This window comes from Echeneis naucrates, chromosome 12 (genome assembly GCF_900963305.1).
Source record: "Echeneis naucrates chromosome 12, fEcheNa1.1, whole genome shotgun sequence".
Classification (NCBI taxonomy): domain Eukaryota; kingdom Metazoa; phylum Chordata; class Actinopteri; order Carangiformes; family Echeneidae; genus Echeneis; species Echeneis naucrates.
In genome coordinates, this window is record NC_042522.1 from 19821905 (window position 1) to 19836660 (window position 14756).

A 14756-nucleotide genomic window follows, 5' to 3' on the forward strand; every position below is an offset into this window, starting at 1 on the left:
TTGATAACGGAATCTGAAGGCAGACCCAGAATGTGATAGTCCAGCTTCTCTGCATTAACGCCCCACTTCAGGGTCAGCTTATGTCCAAAGACCAGATAGAAACTGAAGAAGAGCTTTATGTGCACTGAGCCAGCTCCAATCTTTAACCTCCTAAATGTGACCCACTGAGAAGAAAACGCTTCAAGATGCTGCTCTCCTTTCATCTGCTCTAACGGCCCAATATTTATCTGCGCTTCTCTTTATTGTCATGCAGGTCTTCTGGTGGAAAATTGCTCTGACATTTACACTTGACATGTTGTATTAAACAACAGTCAAACAGTGAAGCTGAGAGAATGGACCTGTCCATTAGTGAGCGTTCAGGATGACAGAATGAGGGCATCCCCTCAGTCACATACAGTAACAGGAAGAGGAGGAAATCTGCATCTTCATCACGTCACACCGTCACTGTTGTTAGAGACACACAGGATGTACCGGTCCATACTGATTCTGTTGACATATTTGTGTTTTTAAGAACTATAAACCATCTCAGTAAAGTTTTCCAACCCCTCTCTCAGGCTGCAGTCAGTGTAGCAGTTTAACTCAATTAGAGTTGATGAGCCTTCAGACTCACCTGTTTGTGTTTCCTGAAAGTGATGAGGCCTCAGCCCCGCCTCTTTTGTCCCAAATGACCTCCAACAGTGGAGGCGGCAGGATTCACTGGGATCTAAAATATCTCTACGTCTTTAAATTTCCTGTCTGTTTTATATTCAGCACCAGTTTTACCCCGACAGGCTTCACTTGTATTACTTCTGTTTGCCATCATCACATCAATTTCAGAAAACAGGAAACAATTACCTCATCATTATCAGCGTGTGGGCAAGACTTCCACAACACAACACTCAAAGTCACGTCCAGTCGGTGGGAATGGGAGTTTTTCAGATTAAGAGCCTGAAGTATTTGAGCGTCACATGTTCACACGCAGCCAGACTCACATTTGTTTGTTATCGCAGTGACAGAAAAACATCAATCTGGTTGTGAGTCCTGCGTGTGTCCGCCCACAGACTGATCCCTGCAGCCCTCATATACATACATTTCCATCATGTTACACATTTAATACGATACAGGCAGCTCTCATTATTAAAATGGACCAGAAAAGAAATCCAGCCATGACAGAATTTAAATGAAAAATAAGAGCAGATGAATTATAAAGAAGCTCTAATTGTCTTTGAATAACAGCAGTGGATGAAACAAAAGGGGTAAATAAAGAAGGCGTTTCCTTCAGTGTGAGGATCAGAGGTCATAAAGGTCAATAAATACTGATCAGGTTCAGGCTGTCACGTGTGAGTGATGGTAATCCTCCAGTTAGTGATGTGAGATGGACTCAGTCTTTATTATTTCTGCTGTTCACCAGAGAAAGGAAACAAATCAACCGGTTCTATTTTATTGATTAATAATTTAAGTCAGGAAGAAAATGCTCCAAATTTATGATGGAAGCTCCGCTGCTGCTCGAGGCGTCCTGACAAACTTCAAGTGAGAGAAAACATGAAGACACTTCAGAGAGACGACAGTCGAGAGTCTCCTGAGGAAAAGGACAAAGATAATAACATCTCATTTTACATGATGATTTTATATTAACATGAAAGAAAAGAGAAAAAGAGGCAGGAAGTGAGAACATCCAAATGAAGACAGGAAGGAAACGGCAAACATTTAATATTTCACGGATTTGATTTAAAATGTATAAAAGAATTTAAAGCTGTAAATCATATTTGAAATAAGAAGGTAATGAAACATAAACATATATAAAAGTGATATTATTGTCAATCTGTGGAAGGAAACAACTACAATCAATTAAATCAGTCATTTGAACATAAACCTGACAGAACACAGACGGCTCAGGGCCTGGGAATCGAACCCTCAACCTTCATGCTATCACCTGACCTCAGCTGGTTTTAACTTTTCTACCTGGTGTTCTTTATTCAGTCTTATTTTTCCTGAAATCAAATCTCCTTCTTGTATTTTCTACACACACATTCATTCACAGTTTTCCCAGAATCCAAAGCGGTTTGTCTTCACCTTTAACTTTTTGTGTCCATCTAACACACAAAGTCATTTAATGTCGCATTAGATGAAGAGAAGCAGATGAATGAATGAATCGATCAGCTGCTGGTGTCCAATCAATGAACAGCTTTCTTCCTTTTCTCTCTCTCATCTGAGTTCTTCCTCCGCTGTTGTTGTTGTTATCTCTCTCTCGCTACACAACGGACACACACTCTAACGTGACTCTGAGCGCGCCCTGCTGAGGCTTCAGTTTGGAGGCTGCGCGTAAAGAAGCGCGTCCTCGTTGATCCGGTAACATCCGCCTCAGATCCCGGAGAGCAGTCCGGACCGGATCCACCACCGGAACGTTCTTCAGAAGTCCTGCTTCACCTGCACATCTAAGTGGACCTGCTGGATCCCGGAGCCAGGCTGTGGACCAGGACGCACGACCCGGACTTTGTGTGTCCGTTTGTCGGACACTTCGCTCCAAATTCTGCGAAAATCAACTTTTAAAGTTGTTGGATCTGAAGAGCTGCATCAGCCGGTGAGTGGACCGGTTCACAGACAGGCTGGCTTAGAATCAGGTCTGAATTCTGAAGAGTCCGGATCAGCTGCTCTGCTGCCTTCATCCCAATAAATGCCATTTTATTGGGATGAATGCTGAGAAATAATCACACAACAGATCTGCTGAAGGCTTCCAGGTTGTGACTCCGCAGTCACAGTTTCATTCGTGTCCAAACAGTTTGAATATTCAAAACAGTCGTTATCAGAATGGAACAGAAACAGTTTTCTGTGCATCGTGCTGCTGCAGGGTTCGGGTTTGATGAGATGAGGCTCAGTCTGCAACGCTTTCAACGTTTCGTTGTGGTGCTGCAGTGGTTGTGGGTTCGAACCCTGAGCCCGGGGTCAACTGCTGGCTCTGGCCTGACTGAGTCAGACCGTGTTGAAGTCTATGGGAAAACGTCCCTCCTCAGTCTCTAGTTTACAGTCTTCAACATAACATGATGATAATTTTTTTAAAGATGCTCCATTCAGGGGAGGGGTTAGGGGGCGGGGCCACCCAATAAGAGAGTACAAAGAAATTCAGATCCACCTTCTCCTACAACGATGGATTCTACTGTTTCACTAAATTAAGATGTGAACCAGCATCTCACAGACCGATGGGTGGGGTGAGAATTGTGTTGACTCCGCCCTCACCTGGTGTCAGCTGGGATTGGCCACGCCCCCGACTGTGAACCTGCCTGGATAGCAGACGGATAGTTGAAATCTGCCACCTAAATGTGTCGTTTAAATTCTCAGACTAAAATGTGTAGTGTTGCTGCATCATGCCGTTTTGTGCGACTGTGTTGTTTTTGTGATTCCACTGATATTTGAAAATGCTCCGGGTTTATTCTGTACATGAGCCGTCATCGGCCTGATTGAACTCATTTAAACATCTGAATCGAACAGCAGGTCAGTTTTAATTTGATAAACATGCTGCTGAACTGCACCACAAACTGTAAACTACGACAGGATTCAGGTTTCACACAGAAACTTTACTCTGTTTGAGCCAGATGAATCAGCTCATACTCATATATTTAGTATGTTCACCTTGTTTTTGTGTCCTAATATGTTCATGACTCTTCAGGGTGATCTTGGGAACTGCTGCTCGCAATATGTAATCATTCACAATTATCCTGTTTCCTGAGTCATTGTAACATCTTTCATCAGCAGAGAAACCCGACATGACCAAGAACGAGTCATCTGAAAAGTAACGAGAGAACGAGTTGTTCTGCATCACCAGTAAAGTTCAAGTCCTGCGTCGCATCTTAACTTGACTTAAACCTCCAAACAGTTACAGTATCACAGTAAATGCACGTCCTGTAGTTAAAGTTTTGTAACCTCCAAATGGCCATCAGATAACTTCAGTGTCTGTGCTGAAACCATGATTGGAATTTTTCTTTGGTCGAGTTTTAATCCTCAGATTAAATCTTTAAATATGCAGCATTTCCTGCCTGATATGAAAAATCTCAGCGGTCGGAAGTCACAAATTCAGTACGTCGTTAGTTGAGTATTATAATTTTCACATCTTTAAGTTTTCACACTGTTCGATTCAAGTTTTCAAATGAAAAGTGAGCAAAAACATTCCAACATCTTGATTATTGTCTTTAAATGTCTGTCTCTCTGTCCCTTTGCTGTAAAGGTCACATGGCTTCACCTCGGCTGACCTCTGACCCCTGGGTCTGTTAGCTGACAGAGAACACCTGCCTCTCAATGGTTGACCGTCTGAACGCCTCGAACTCTGTAAGAGACCGTCAGTAAACTTTGACTCCGTCACCAACATGGCCGCCGCTCCAGACGCTCCCTGCCTGTCGGAGCTCGGTGGACTCCCCAACAGGAACATCAGCCTCATCTCAGGCACCCGCCCCTGCAACCAGAGCGCTGTCAGGACCGCCCCCTACACTCCACAGGCCACTGCGGCCTTCGCCATCGCCATCACCTTCATGATGATCATGACCATTGTCGGGAACATCCTGGTCATCATCGCTGTCCTGACGTCACGATCTCTGAAAGGGCCTCAGAACCTTTTCCTGGTGTCCCTGGCGGCGGCGGACATTTTGGTCGCCACGCTGATTATCCCCTTTTCATTGGCCAACGAGCTGCAGGGCTACTGGGCCTTCAGCTCCATCTGGTGTGAGATCTACTTGGCGCTGGACGTTCTCTTCTGTACCTCCTCCATTGCGCACCTGTGTGCGATCGCTCTGGACCGCTACCTGTCCATCTCTCAGCCCGTGTCCTACGGCGCCAAGCGCACTCCCTCGAGCATCAAGGCGGCCATTATCGTGGTCTGGCTGATCTCTGCTGTCATCTCATTCCCTCCACTTCTCACTTTGGACAAGAGTGAAGGAGGTGAAGAGGCTTGTGAACTGAACAATGAGCGCTGGTATATCCTCTACTCCACCATTGGCTCCTTCTTTTGCCCGTGTGTGATCATGATCCTGGTGTATGTGCGGATTTATCAGATTGCCAAGCAGCACACTCGCTGCCCGCCTGGACAGAAGCAAAAAGTGGTGGGAGGAGGAAACGCCAACGTGGCCGCTCGTGAGCCTGAGCCAAAGTTAACACAGAAGTCACTACGGAACGGGAATGAAGGAAGTCCAACCACTGGGGAGCAAGAAAAAGGCCTGACGGCAGAGTCCGGCTCGGATTCCGCTGCGTCATCACTTCAGAAAGCGGCTGAGAGCAAGTCGAGCCACGACACTCAGAACTGCCCTCCTCGTTCGAGTGCTGCTCCAGAACAGATCTCCTCTTCTTCAGTCCACCAAGGCGACAGCCAAATCCTCTCAGCTGCTCCAAACAAACAGGACCAGAAACATCCTGCCGGACATGGGGAAGAGTTTCCCAGGAATCCCTCCAGCTCCGGCTCCGAGCTGGAAATTGGCGAAGAAGGCGATCTCGAAGAGGACGGCAAAGGACAGCCGAACACACCCGACAGACAAACGTTAGGATTGGCCCAAAGCAAAGGATTCAAAGTTCAGGTGCTAAACTTGGCACACAGGTACAAAAACACCGTGGCCACCTCGACTGGAACCAAACTGGCAGGCGAGGGAACGCCCACGATTCAGGGGACGCCCATTTCCCGCCGTAAAGCCATGATGAACAGGGAGAAGCGGTTCACCTTCGTCTTGGCCGTGGTGATGGGCGTCTTTGTGATCTGCTGGTTCCCCTTCTTCTTCTCTTACTCCCTCATGGCGGTGTGCCCCGAGACCTGCAGGATCCCCAACGCTTTGTTTAAGTTCTTCTTTTGGATTGGCTACTGCAACTCCTGCCTGAACCCGGTCATTTATACCATCTTCAACAAGGATTTCAGGAAGGCCTTCAAGAGGATACTGTGCAGAGACACCAAGGGCACTCTCTTCTAGAGAGGAAAGTATAATTATTATTTAACCTGCCGCCAGACAAAGAGACCTTTATCTTTCCTTCTGTACTTTATGTGTCTGACCAGGATTGACCTTTTTCAGCCTCCACACAAACTCGCACATGAAGCAGGCGATTGCATCCCTTTTCTCCTTTTCCTTCTGCTTCTGTCTGTTCGCTGAGTCAGAGCCAAACTGACAAAGATGGAGACTTGAGAAAGTGGCCAAATCAATTATCTTTAATGTTATTTAAAAATACAGTGTAATTGCATATTCAGTGACTCTGAGGATGAATGATTTGATTAAGATTCTAAACGGAAGTCAAGAGAATACAGAGTCTGTGTTGAGTAATTTAAAGTACAAAACAGAGCTATGGTGGTGTGTGTGTGTGTGTGTGTGTGTGTGTGTGTGTGTTTGGGAGTAGAGGAGAGTTGCCGGAGGGTCTTACTGGAACAGAGCAAATATCACTAAGTGTCCTTTATCAGAGATAACACGGGCACTCAAGAAACACAAGATCAGGGGAAATGTGTGCGTTCTCGTGTCCGTGCCTCATGAAGCTAAACCTTCCTGTGTTTCCATCTGAAGCTGCGACAGACGGGCTTTTATTCTGGCGGTGTGTTCCCGGCCGCTGCAAACCTTTGATGTTGCACCTCTGTCTGGAAATTGCTCATTAAGGTGACGGCCGGAGGCTTAACTGGGAAAAAGTAGAGCAAGGAGGCTGAAATGAGCCGAGGTTGCACCGACAAAGGAAACTCTTCATGTGGATGTGATACTCGGAGGCATCACTAGATGAGCTGCTCGCTCCCTTTTATGTTGTTTTTCTTCTCTACACAAAGAATGATGCAAGAAAGTCAGCATGTTTTGCAGCTCATGCAATATTGTCCTGGTCTTCTCGAAATGAAATTTACAATCCTTTCCATTTAACACTTTTTCACCAGTCAGGCCTATTGCTGTTTATCCAGTGGATGAGTTTATTGATCTTAAATCAATGATTCCTAGAAAATGCAAACGTGGGCCCACGGGCCCCTGGGCAGGAGCCTCATTCACATTTCTGGTTGAAACATTTGAGGAAAAGACTGAGAAGAATGAGCAGTGAGTCTGGACTCAGATCTGTGCTGTTAAAACTGAAGCTGATAACGTTACAGCAGAATAAAAAAGATCCATTCGCTCTTCGAGGTTTCATTTTTCGCTCCATGTGATGGACATAAGCAATACAGACTGGAAGTGAACTCGGCACTGACCCTGACGACGAGCTGAATCCCTGATGAACACGCTCCTCCTCCTCCTCTCTCTGGATTTATTTGATTTGGTGTGTGTGCGTAAAGACCGGACGTGTGTGACCAAATGTGTTTGCATGTTTTTTGAAACTGCTCTCTTTATCCTTTGGAAGCATCCGATTGTTGTACATGTTAGAGCTGTGATGTTGGAATCAGCTGTACAGAAATAATCTGCACATTAAACAATATTACTGCTTGTCCTTTTAAAGTCCAACTGAAATTTAAACGCATGTCTTCCTACACAGATCTACTCCACGCTAGCATGCTCACATTAGCGACAATGCTAATCATTTTCTATGTCATTTTAGCAGTGAGCATGCTAACAAAAACATCATCAGGATCCTCTGGGCAGAGATGTAAATAAATTCTGATGATGTTGAGTCAACTTAATGAAAATAACTCAACCTGTTAGCAAATGCACAAACTCTAATATGAACGTTAAGCTGCTACGACAAAAGAAGCTAATTCAGGCTGTCACTTTAGCACCTGTTACCCAGCTCAGAATATTCTTTGTCTTGTTCTGATATTTTGTTTGAGAAACAAAATGTGTTATTTCGTATTTGCAACTTTCCAAATGCACAAAAAATAATAATAATAAAAACCAAATAGAAAATATGTAAACTTATGAAAGATATTTACTGTTAAGTGGAAATGTAATTTCTGAGTTGTTTTGCAAAGAGCTAGCTTTAGCATTAAAAGTTGTTTACAATCCAGAATGTAAAAATTTTAGCATCAAACACAACCAGATGTCTCCAGATGTGGAAAGTAACATCAATAAAGTTAGCAACCAGCTAACCAGCTAGCAATCGCATCTGTAGCTAAAGTCTGATCTGCCCTGAGGGCGGAGCTTCAACGGCTTAATGCCTCATTGGTCAACACTCTCATCAAGTATCATTCACCACCAGCTGAGTGGCCAAAACTCTCTGACCTCCAGTGTATCTCCAATCTGTCACAGGTCAAAGGTCAAAATGCTGACAGTTAGTGATTCCTCAGAAATGAACAGTTGTTCTGCCTTAATGGTCTCAGACCCACTTTTATTTCAACACTACATATAAAAAAGATGATCTTTGTGGTTTCAGTTGGACTTTAAGCAAAGCAGCACTAACTGACGCCTTGTATCTCCTCCTATCTCCGATCTTGTGTTCTGTTGTTGTGTCCCAGTGCTATGCTTTTATTTTGAAACTGCTTGGGTGTGAATAAAGGACGTGGTGAGACTGTACAAGCGCTGATTGTGCTCACTTGTTTCAGAGCAGAGTGGGTGGGATTGACTGTGAGCACTTACAGAGCAAAGAATAATTAAATCTGGCAATTTAGCCTCACTGCATTCTGTCACGCTGTTTTTTGGGGAATTATCTGTCTGTTTCGCTGACTTTTGCCCCGAATATAAAAATATAAAACATTCACATGATAGCAAGTCCAGTTTCCCTTTAAGGAAAGTGTCAGCGCCCAGAAGTCAGCTGAAATTCACAAACTAATGAAATAAACCTCTATAATTATAGGTGATAATCAACAAAAAAACGTGTGGGATGTGTTGTTTGCCACAGTTTCTGCAGTATAATTTAGTGTAACAAAGAAAGCTCTTATTATCTCCTGATGGACGTCGTCTCTGAGGAGACATTTTCAAAAACCTGCAGTTGTGAAGGGTTTACAGAATTTAGACTCTGACACAGAACACATCTGCCTTTTTTTAACCACAGGGAGAGAAAACCTTTTGACATCTACCTGTAAAGTTAAGGAAAGGTGAGCCTTTAACCCTTTAAAGGTTTTAAATGTTTTTGACCTGGAACATAAAGTCCACTGAAGTGTCAAAAGATCTCAAACTGTGCTGGAGAAATGTCATTTTCATCCCTGCATCTTGACGACGACAGATTCACGGCTGGGTGTTATGGTATGTTTGATTTTTAATGTCTTTTTTATGAGGCCGTATTAAGGCTGCGCTGCGTGACGCTGTTTGTTTCTCTCACTGTTCATAAATCACTGCGGCAGGAAACAGCTCTGTGACATTTAAAGCTGGCTGCTACCAGGTTAACAAGACATCACACAAATACCTGTAAACGCGCTAAAATCCAGGTTTTATGTTGTATTTATTAACTGTCACCATCACACACAAATCAGCAGCTTGTGTCTGACTCAGTTAAACGGAGGGAGGAGACACACACAGATGCCTCCTGGTTGGTCGGAGACTTTCGCTGTCAGTTTTGGTCTTTTTAATGGGATTTATTGACAACAAGATCAATTCTGGTTTATCTGCAGACGCACAACAGAAACATTCAATTTCCTGCTGAGAGCAGCTGCTTTAAAAACTAAACTACGTTTGTGATTGACATCTTCGGTCCGAGTAGAGAGAAGTCTGCTCATGTTGAGACTATTGGTACTAATGTTGGTAGCAATAAATATACATGAAGCCAGTGGATATTAAATAATAACTGAGATTTGTGAGAGAAAAGAGCTGCTGTTGTTCTGATGGACCCAAAATGTGTCAGAACGTTGTTCTCTGGTGATGCTGCAGAGAAGTTCTGGATCATCAGATCTTCTTATTCTGCGTCTTCAGGAAGAACTTCCTCTCCTCTTTCCTTCTGAAACTCTGCTGCCGTGCCCGGGCACTGAAGTTGTTAAATTTGTAAGTGAGTGTATTAATTAATTGTGAAAGAGGTTCCCATTTTTGCTGACCCCCTGGCCCCTGAAACGTCTGTGCACGGCCCTGTGCAGGTTGTGTGTTTGTGTTTTTTCCTCATCTTGTTTCCAGGCTTGTGTCTTCACTTAATGCAGCCGTTTACTTTAACATCATAGCTTTAAACACACTCTTGCCTTCAGTGTGTGTGTGTGTGCATGTTAGTGACACACACTGTACTTGGGAGGCAAAGTGCAGTTAATAATTCAGACAGATTATATATTAATGCTGCTCGGTCATGAAGATTGTAATGCTTGTATGGGCGTTATTTAAAACTGCATAATGGAAGAGATTTTAAATAGCCCCTGATGTAAAACCTCCAGCTCCAGCTGGGTTGTGTGTTTTTTAAACACACAAAGACACACACATGCTCTGCTTCTTATTCTGCCTGTGTAAAGTCCTCAAGTCCAGATCTGAGGGACGGTCAAGACCTTCCATGATGGCAACCATCGCCCACTCTGACTGGGCGGTCCAGTCTGTCAGTCACACTGTAGCCACGCCCCCTAACCCCTCCTCTAAATGGAGCATCAATTAAAAAATGAACATCATGTTGTATTTCAGACTGAGACCATAAACTCAGGAAAATGTTCACTGAGGAGGAGGAGGGACATTTTCCCTGTTTCCTTTCTTCAGCCAGAGGATTTTCCACTTCACACATTGAAGCCTCCTCTGTCTTTTGTTTTCCCTCCATGCGTCTCCGATGCCCGTGGCGTTTTCTCTCCGCCTCAGGCGACGGCTCACGCTGCTCAGGAAGACTGAGGAATATCAGCGGGAGGAGGACGGGATAATGTGTTGTCGCTGTAAGTGCCAGGTGACTGCTGGGCAAGTGTGATTTACCGTCACAGAGCTGCTGTGTCATGAATAATATCCAGAAGAACGTCGGAGAAGAGCGTGAAAACTGATAGTGGAGCCTCGGTGGGCCGTCCCTTCATCACAAATCACCATCACATCATATTTTCTTTGTAGTCCACAGTGTGAACTCGTTGTTTTGTACACACAGTCTTGCATCACAACTTTCAATACACAACGTGTGCAGGTGACCAACAAACAGGTTACACAAAGACCAACAACAGTAATAATATATTTTATGTGTTATTTGTGTATTTACTTCAGATTACTCTTCTTCTCCATGTGAGAGGCAGGAAAGTGTGTGTGTGTGTGTGTGTGTGTGTAAAATAATCCAATTCTGGTTGGTTCACACAAATAAGGATGTTATCTGATTGGAAAGTAGGCGTTGTGCTCGGGGGTCTGCTGTGACATGGTTAAATGTCAGACCCCATCTCTGCACAAACTAATCGGATGAGAGTGGGCGAACACACACACATTTTTATACTGATCTTCAGAGTTTCACACGAGCTTCATTTTGTTGTGTCCTTGACACCAGTTTAGAGCTGGTGGAGACCAAACATGGAGCTAAAAGACTGAAACCACACAATAACGCAAACGCACACATCACATTGTGCAACATGTTCATCATAACAACTATTTTCTATTAGACACAACACGAACATTATATTTAAGAAACGTTTAATTCAATGGATGCAAAAACAAAAAAGAGAACATAAAGCATAAAGGATGAAGATGATTTATTTCCTTCAGTGTTCTCTGACCTGTGCTGATGTCTCCCTGAAGACCAGAGCTTCAGATGATCTACAGCAACATTCATCAGCTCCAAAGATCACACGTTCGGGTGATAAATCTCAGATAAACACCAGCAGGACGACACAGCAGAGTATTTTTAGGAGGTTCTAACAAACCCGAGTGGCTGAAGTGTGTGTTGGAGTGTGAACCTGCAGGACAAACTGGAGGGCCGTTCACCAACGCAAGTGGGACATAATTGATTTCAGGACGTGGTTCAGCCTGGATATTTCCATCAGAGAGCTCAGGGTCACAGTTATTAGTCATGCATTTATGCTGCTGGTGAGTCAAGCAATCTTTGTGAGAGGCTTTCTGCTGACGCTGCAGTCTTCGGGGTCACAGAGTCACATTTCTCCGGAGACCTATCTGGACGTTTGGCAGTTTTCTGACTTGACTGGTTGTCGTTTGTGTTCGCTCGGCTTTGTTCAGCCATCTGTCTGAAGCCACGCAGCAGGTGAGGAAGGCGTAGACCTCCATCTGCTCTCTCTGAGTTCGAACCGTTGTACCAGGCTAAAGCTCAGAGTATCAGCTGCAGTCCGTACACAGTGAAGCTGATGTATGGGTGCAGTGTATTTCCTGGTTATCAATACCTGTTTCATTACACTTGAGGAAAGTGTGTTTTGAAGCTCTTTGGGAAACAGAAAACAGGAAGTGGAACGTGTCAGCATTCATCAGAACGCCTGTTTTTCAGCCTCTCCTCTTCGCCTCCTCATCAGTTTCACATGTGGCATCAATCTTTTAAAATCCAATCCTCCCTCAGCTCCTCTCTAGAGATTTTATTATCCACTCTGAGCAGAAGCCGATCACATCTCAGGGTACTTCTCCTCGGCGCTGATGTCTTCTTCTGATGCTGCCTTCCATCCTCCTCCTCCTCCTCCTCCGGGTCATGCTGTGTAACTGCCTGCCTTCAGCTCAACCATCGTCACACTCCTGAAGGAAATAGTAGCCTGATTGCTGCTTTCAGCATTTCCAGAGCTCATGATGTGTCAGTGAAGAGCTTTCTGGGCCAAACGCAGTGTGACTCCGGGCAGCGCTCCCTGATTTCCTTTAACCTTCAGACCTTCTGAACCTCCAGTCTTTATTATTGTTTGGTCTCTGGCTCTGAAAACACGTCCGGTCCGTATTCATCAAACTGATACAGGAGACATTTTGAATGTAGATGAAAGTCTTTGAATAATAATAATTAAAAAATCTCTTTAACTGGAGGAAAAAACGAAGCTGAGTTTTTGTCAGATTTTCATAACAAATCACACGTTTGTGGAGCAACATGAATAATTCACAATTTGGTAGTTGTAGCCAAATATTAGCATTTCAGTCAAACATGGAGTGAATCTATTTGCGTTTTTCAGTGAAAGCTGGAGCTGATTCCTTCGGCACAGTCTCCGTTTAAAGGAAGTTTATTGTGTGCTCTCGGTGGACTTTGCTGCGTCTCTGTAAGATAATATTTTAATGATGTTTAAACCTGCCTTCGTAAAAAAATGTATGTTTCAGAAATAAAAATTCACTTGGCTTGTTAAGGAACCAAAACCTGCAGATTAAAAGGTCCGCCCTCCTGCGTTGAGTTTTTAGGGTAACTCTGACCTCTGACCCAGGAGGATTCATCTTTTTACTTTTCTACAAACCTAAAGGAGTTATTTAGAAATTGTGATGTTGTTGCAGAGACATATTAGCATTAATATGTGTTTACTTTGTACATTGTACATTGTTTACTTTTTTTGACATTGTCGGGACATCCTGGGGCTTTTATTTCTTCTGTGACTCGGCATCAGAAAGTGATAACGGCTACTTCCAGTCAAAGAAGAGACAGAAATAGAAGCAAAACAAAAGATTTGCTCTCCAGCTCTGGAGACGGCTGTTGGAGGTGTTAAATAAACATCCATTAATTCATTATTTATCTTTGAAGCAGTTCATCGAAGTTAACCTCCAATGCAGAGTCACAGCCAGTGTGAGGACTGGAAGCAGGCTCCGGGCTCAAACCCAGAACCTTCTTGCTGTGTGGCAACCACTGTGCCCCTGTGGTGCAGAAACAGTTCTAATTTCAATATAAAGTTTATATTTAGTGCTGGATAGAAAGTCTTTACATGAACAGGATGTATTTGGAATCCACCTCAGTCTGAATGGAAACACAACAGCAGACCAACAAATACAAACAGTACACACCTTTAAATACACACACTCAGACACAAGACTCTCACCACTAACCCAACAGAGACAAACTAAAAGCAAGCTTGACAAACATTAAATGATGATGGCCATTAATTCCAGATTACTGTACAGAGCACATAAAAGTCATCCATTAAGGTCAGCAAACATCAGGCGGAAATGAAAGCGGTTGGCAGAATTATTAACCACAGTGAAGTGAGATCTATCATGAAAGAGAAAGCAGCTGAAAATGCCAGATCCCACCTCTAACAAACACAATTATTTTCTGTTCAAAGCCACAGATGAAGATGAAACACACGCAGATATGGAAACAGACTCACACAGGAGACTTCTCTCAACCTGATTTCGATAAATTATTCACATTTTTGCGTGTGTGTGTGTGTGGATCTTTTTTTGAAGCTTATGGAAAAATAGTAATAAGTCACAAAATAAAAAAACATTAGCTTCAGCCTGGATCCATTAGACGGAGAGGGGGAGGCGAACCGGTCGGAGGAAGAGGCGGCGAGGGGAAAAGAGAGGTGAAACATGGGGGAGTGAACCGTGAAAATTAGACCGAAAATCGGAGGCTGAAAAGGTAGATGGAGGCTTCAGTGTGAAGCAGGCTGAGCGATTAATGGAAAACATTTGTCCTGTAAAGATGTTTACAGAAAAGGTGTAAAATGTCATCATGATGAAACAATGACTGACTGCACTACAATAACACAACTCTTACCCTTAACCCCTTAACGCACAAATTTGTGACAAACCGTTTGCATTATGGAAACAGCTGAGAGTGCGTGTGTATTCTCCGAACGCCAGTTTGTACATATTGGATACGTAACTGTTTTGCTTCCTGTCACCGTCATGATTGATTCAATTCAAGTTCTAAATGAAAAGTTTGCGCTCTGAAACTAGATTATAAAATAGTTGTAATGGTTGGCGTTACGTAGTCAGGACACTGAAAATGATTTGTGGCATCTATAAAACTAACTCCGTCTGTTTTATTACTTTTTCATTGCTATCGACCGTTAAAGCCGCATCGTACACCCAAATTCATTCTGTTTTATGTGCTACAGTCAGAATAACAATCTCCACTCAGTTTAGCATCTCCTTGAA

The 14756-nt window shown here is 43.7% G+C and overlaps 1 protein-coding gene across 1 annotated transcript; it reads left to right on the forward strand.

Annotated features, from left to right (window-relative positions):
- The first annotated feature begins 4337 nt into the window (after window positions 1-4337).
- On the forward strand, window positions 4338-5918 carry LOC115052249 (alpha-2A adrenergic receptor). The gene has a single exon (XM_029516273.1). It carries the CDS (start codon window positions 4338-4340, stop codon window positions 5916-5918), a length of 1581 nt encoding a protein of 526 aa, XP_029372133.1.
- The last annotated feature ends 8838 nt before the right edge of the window (window positions 5919-14756 follow it).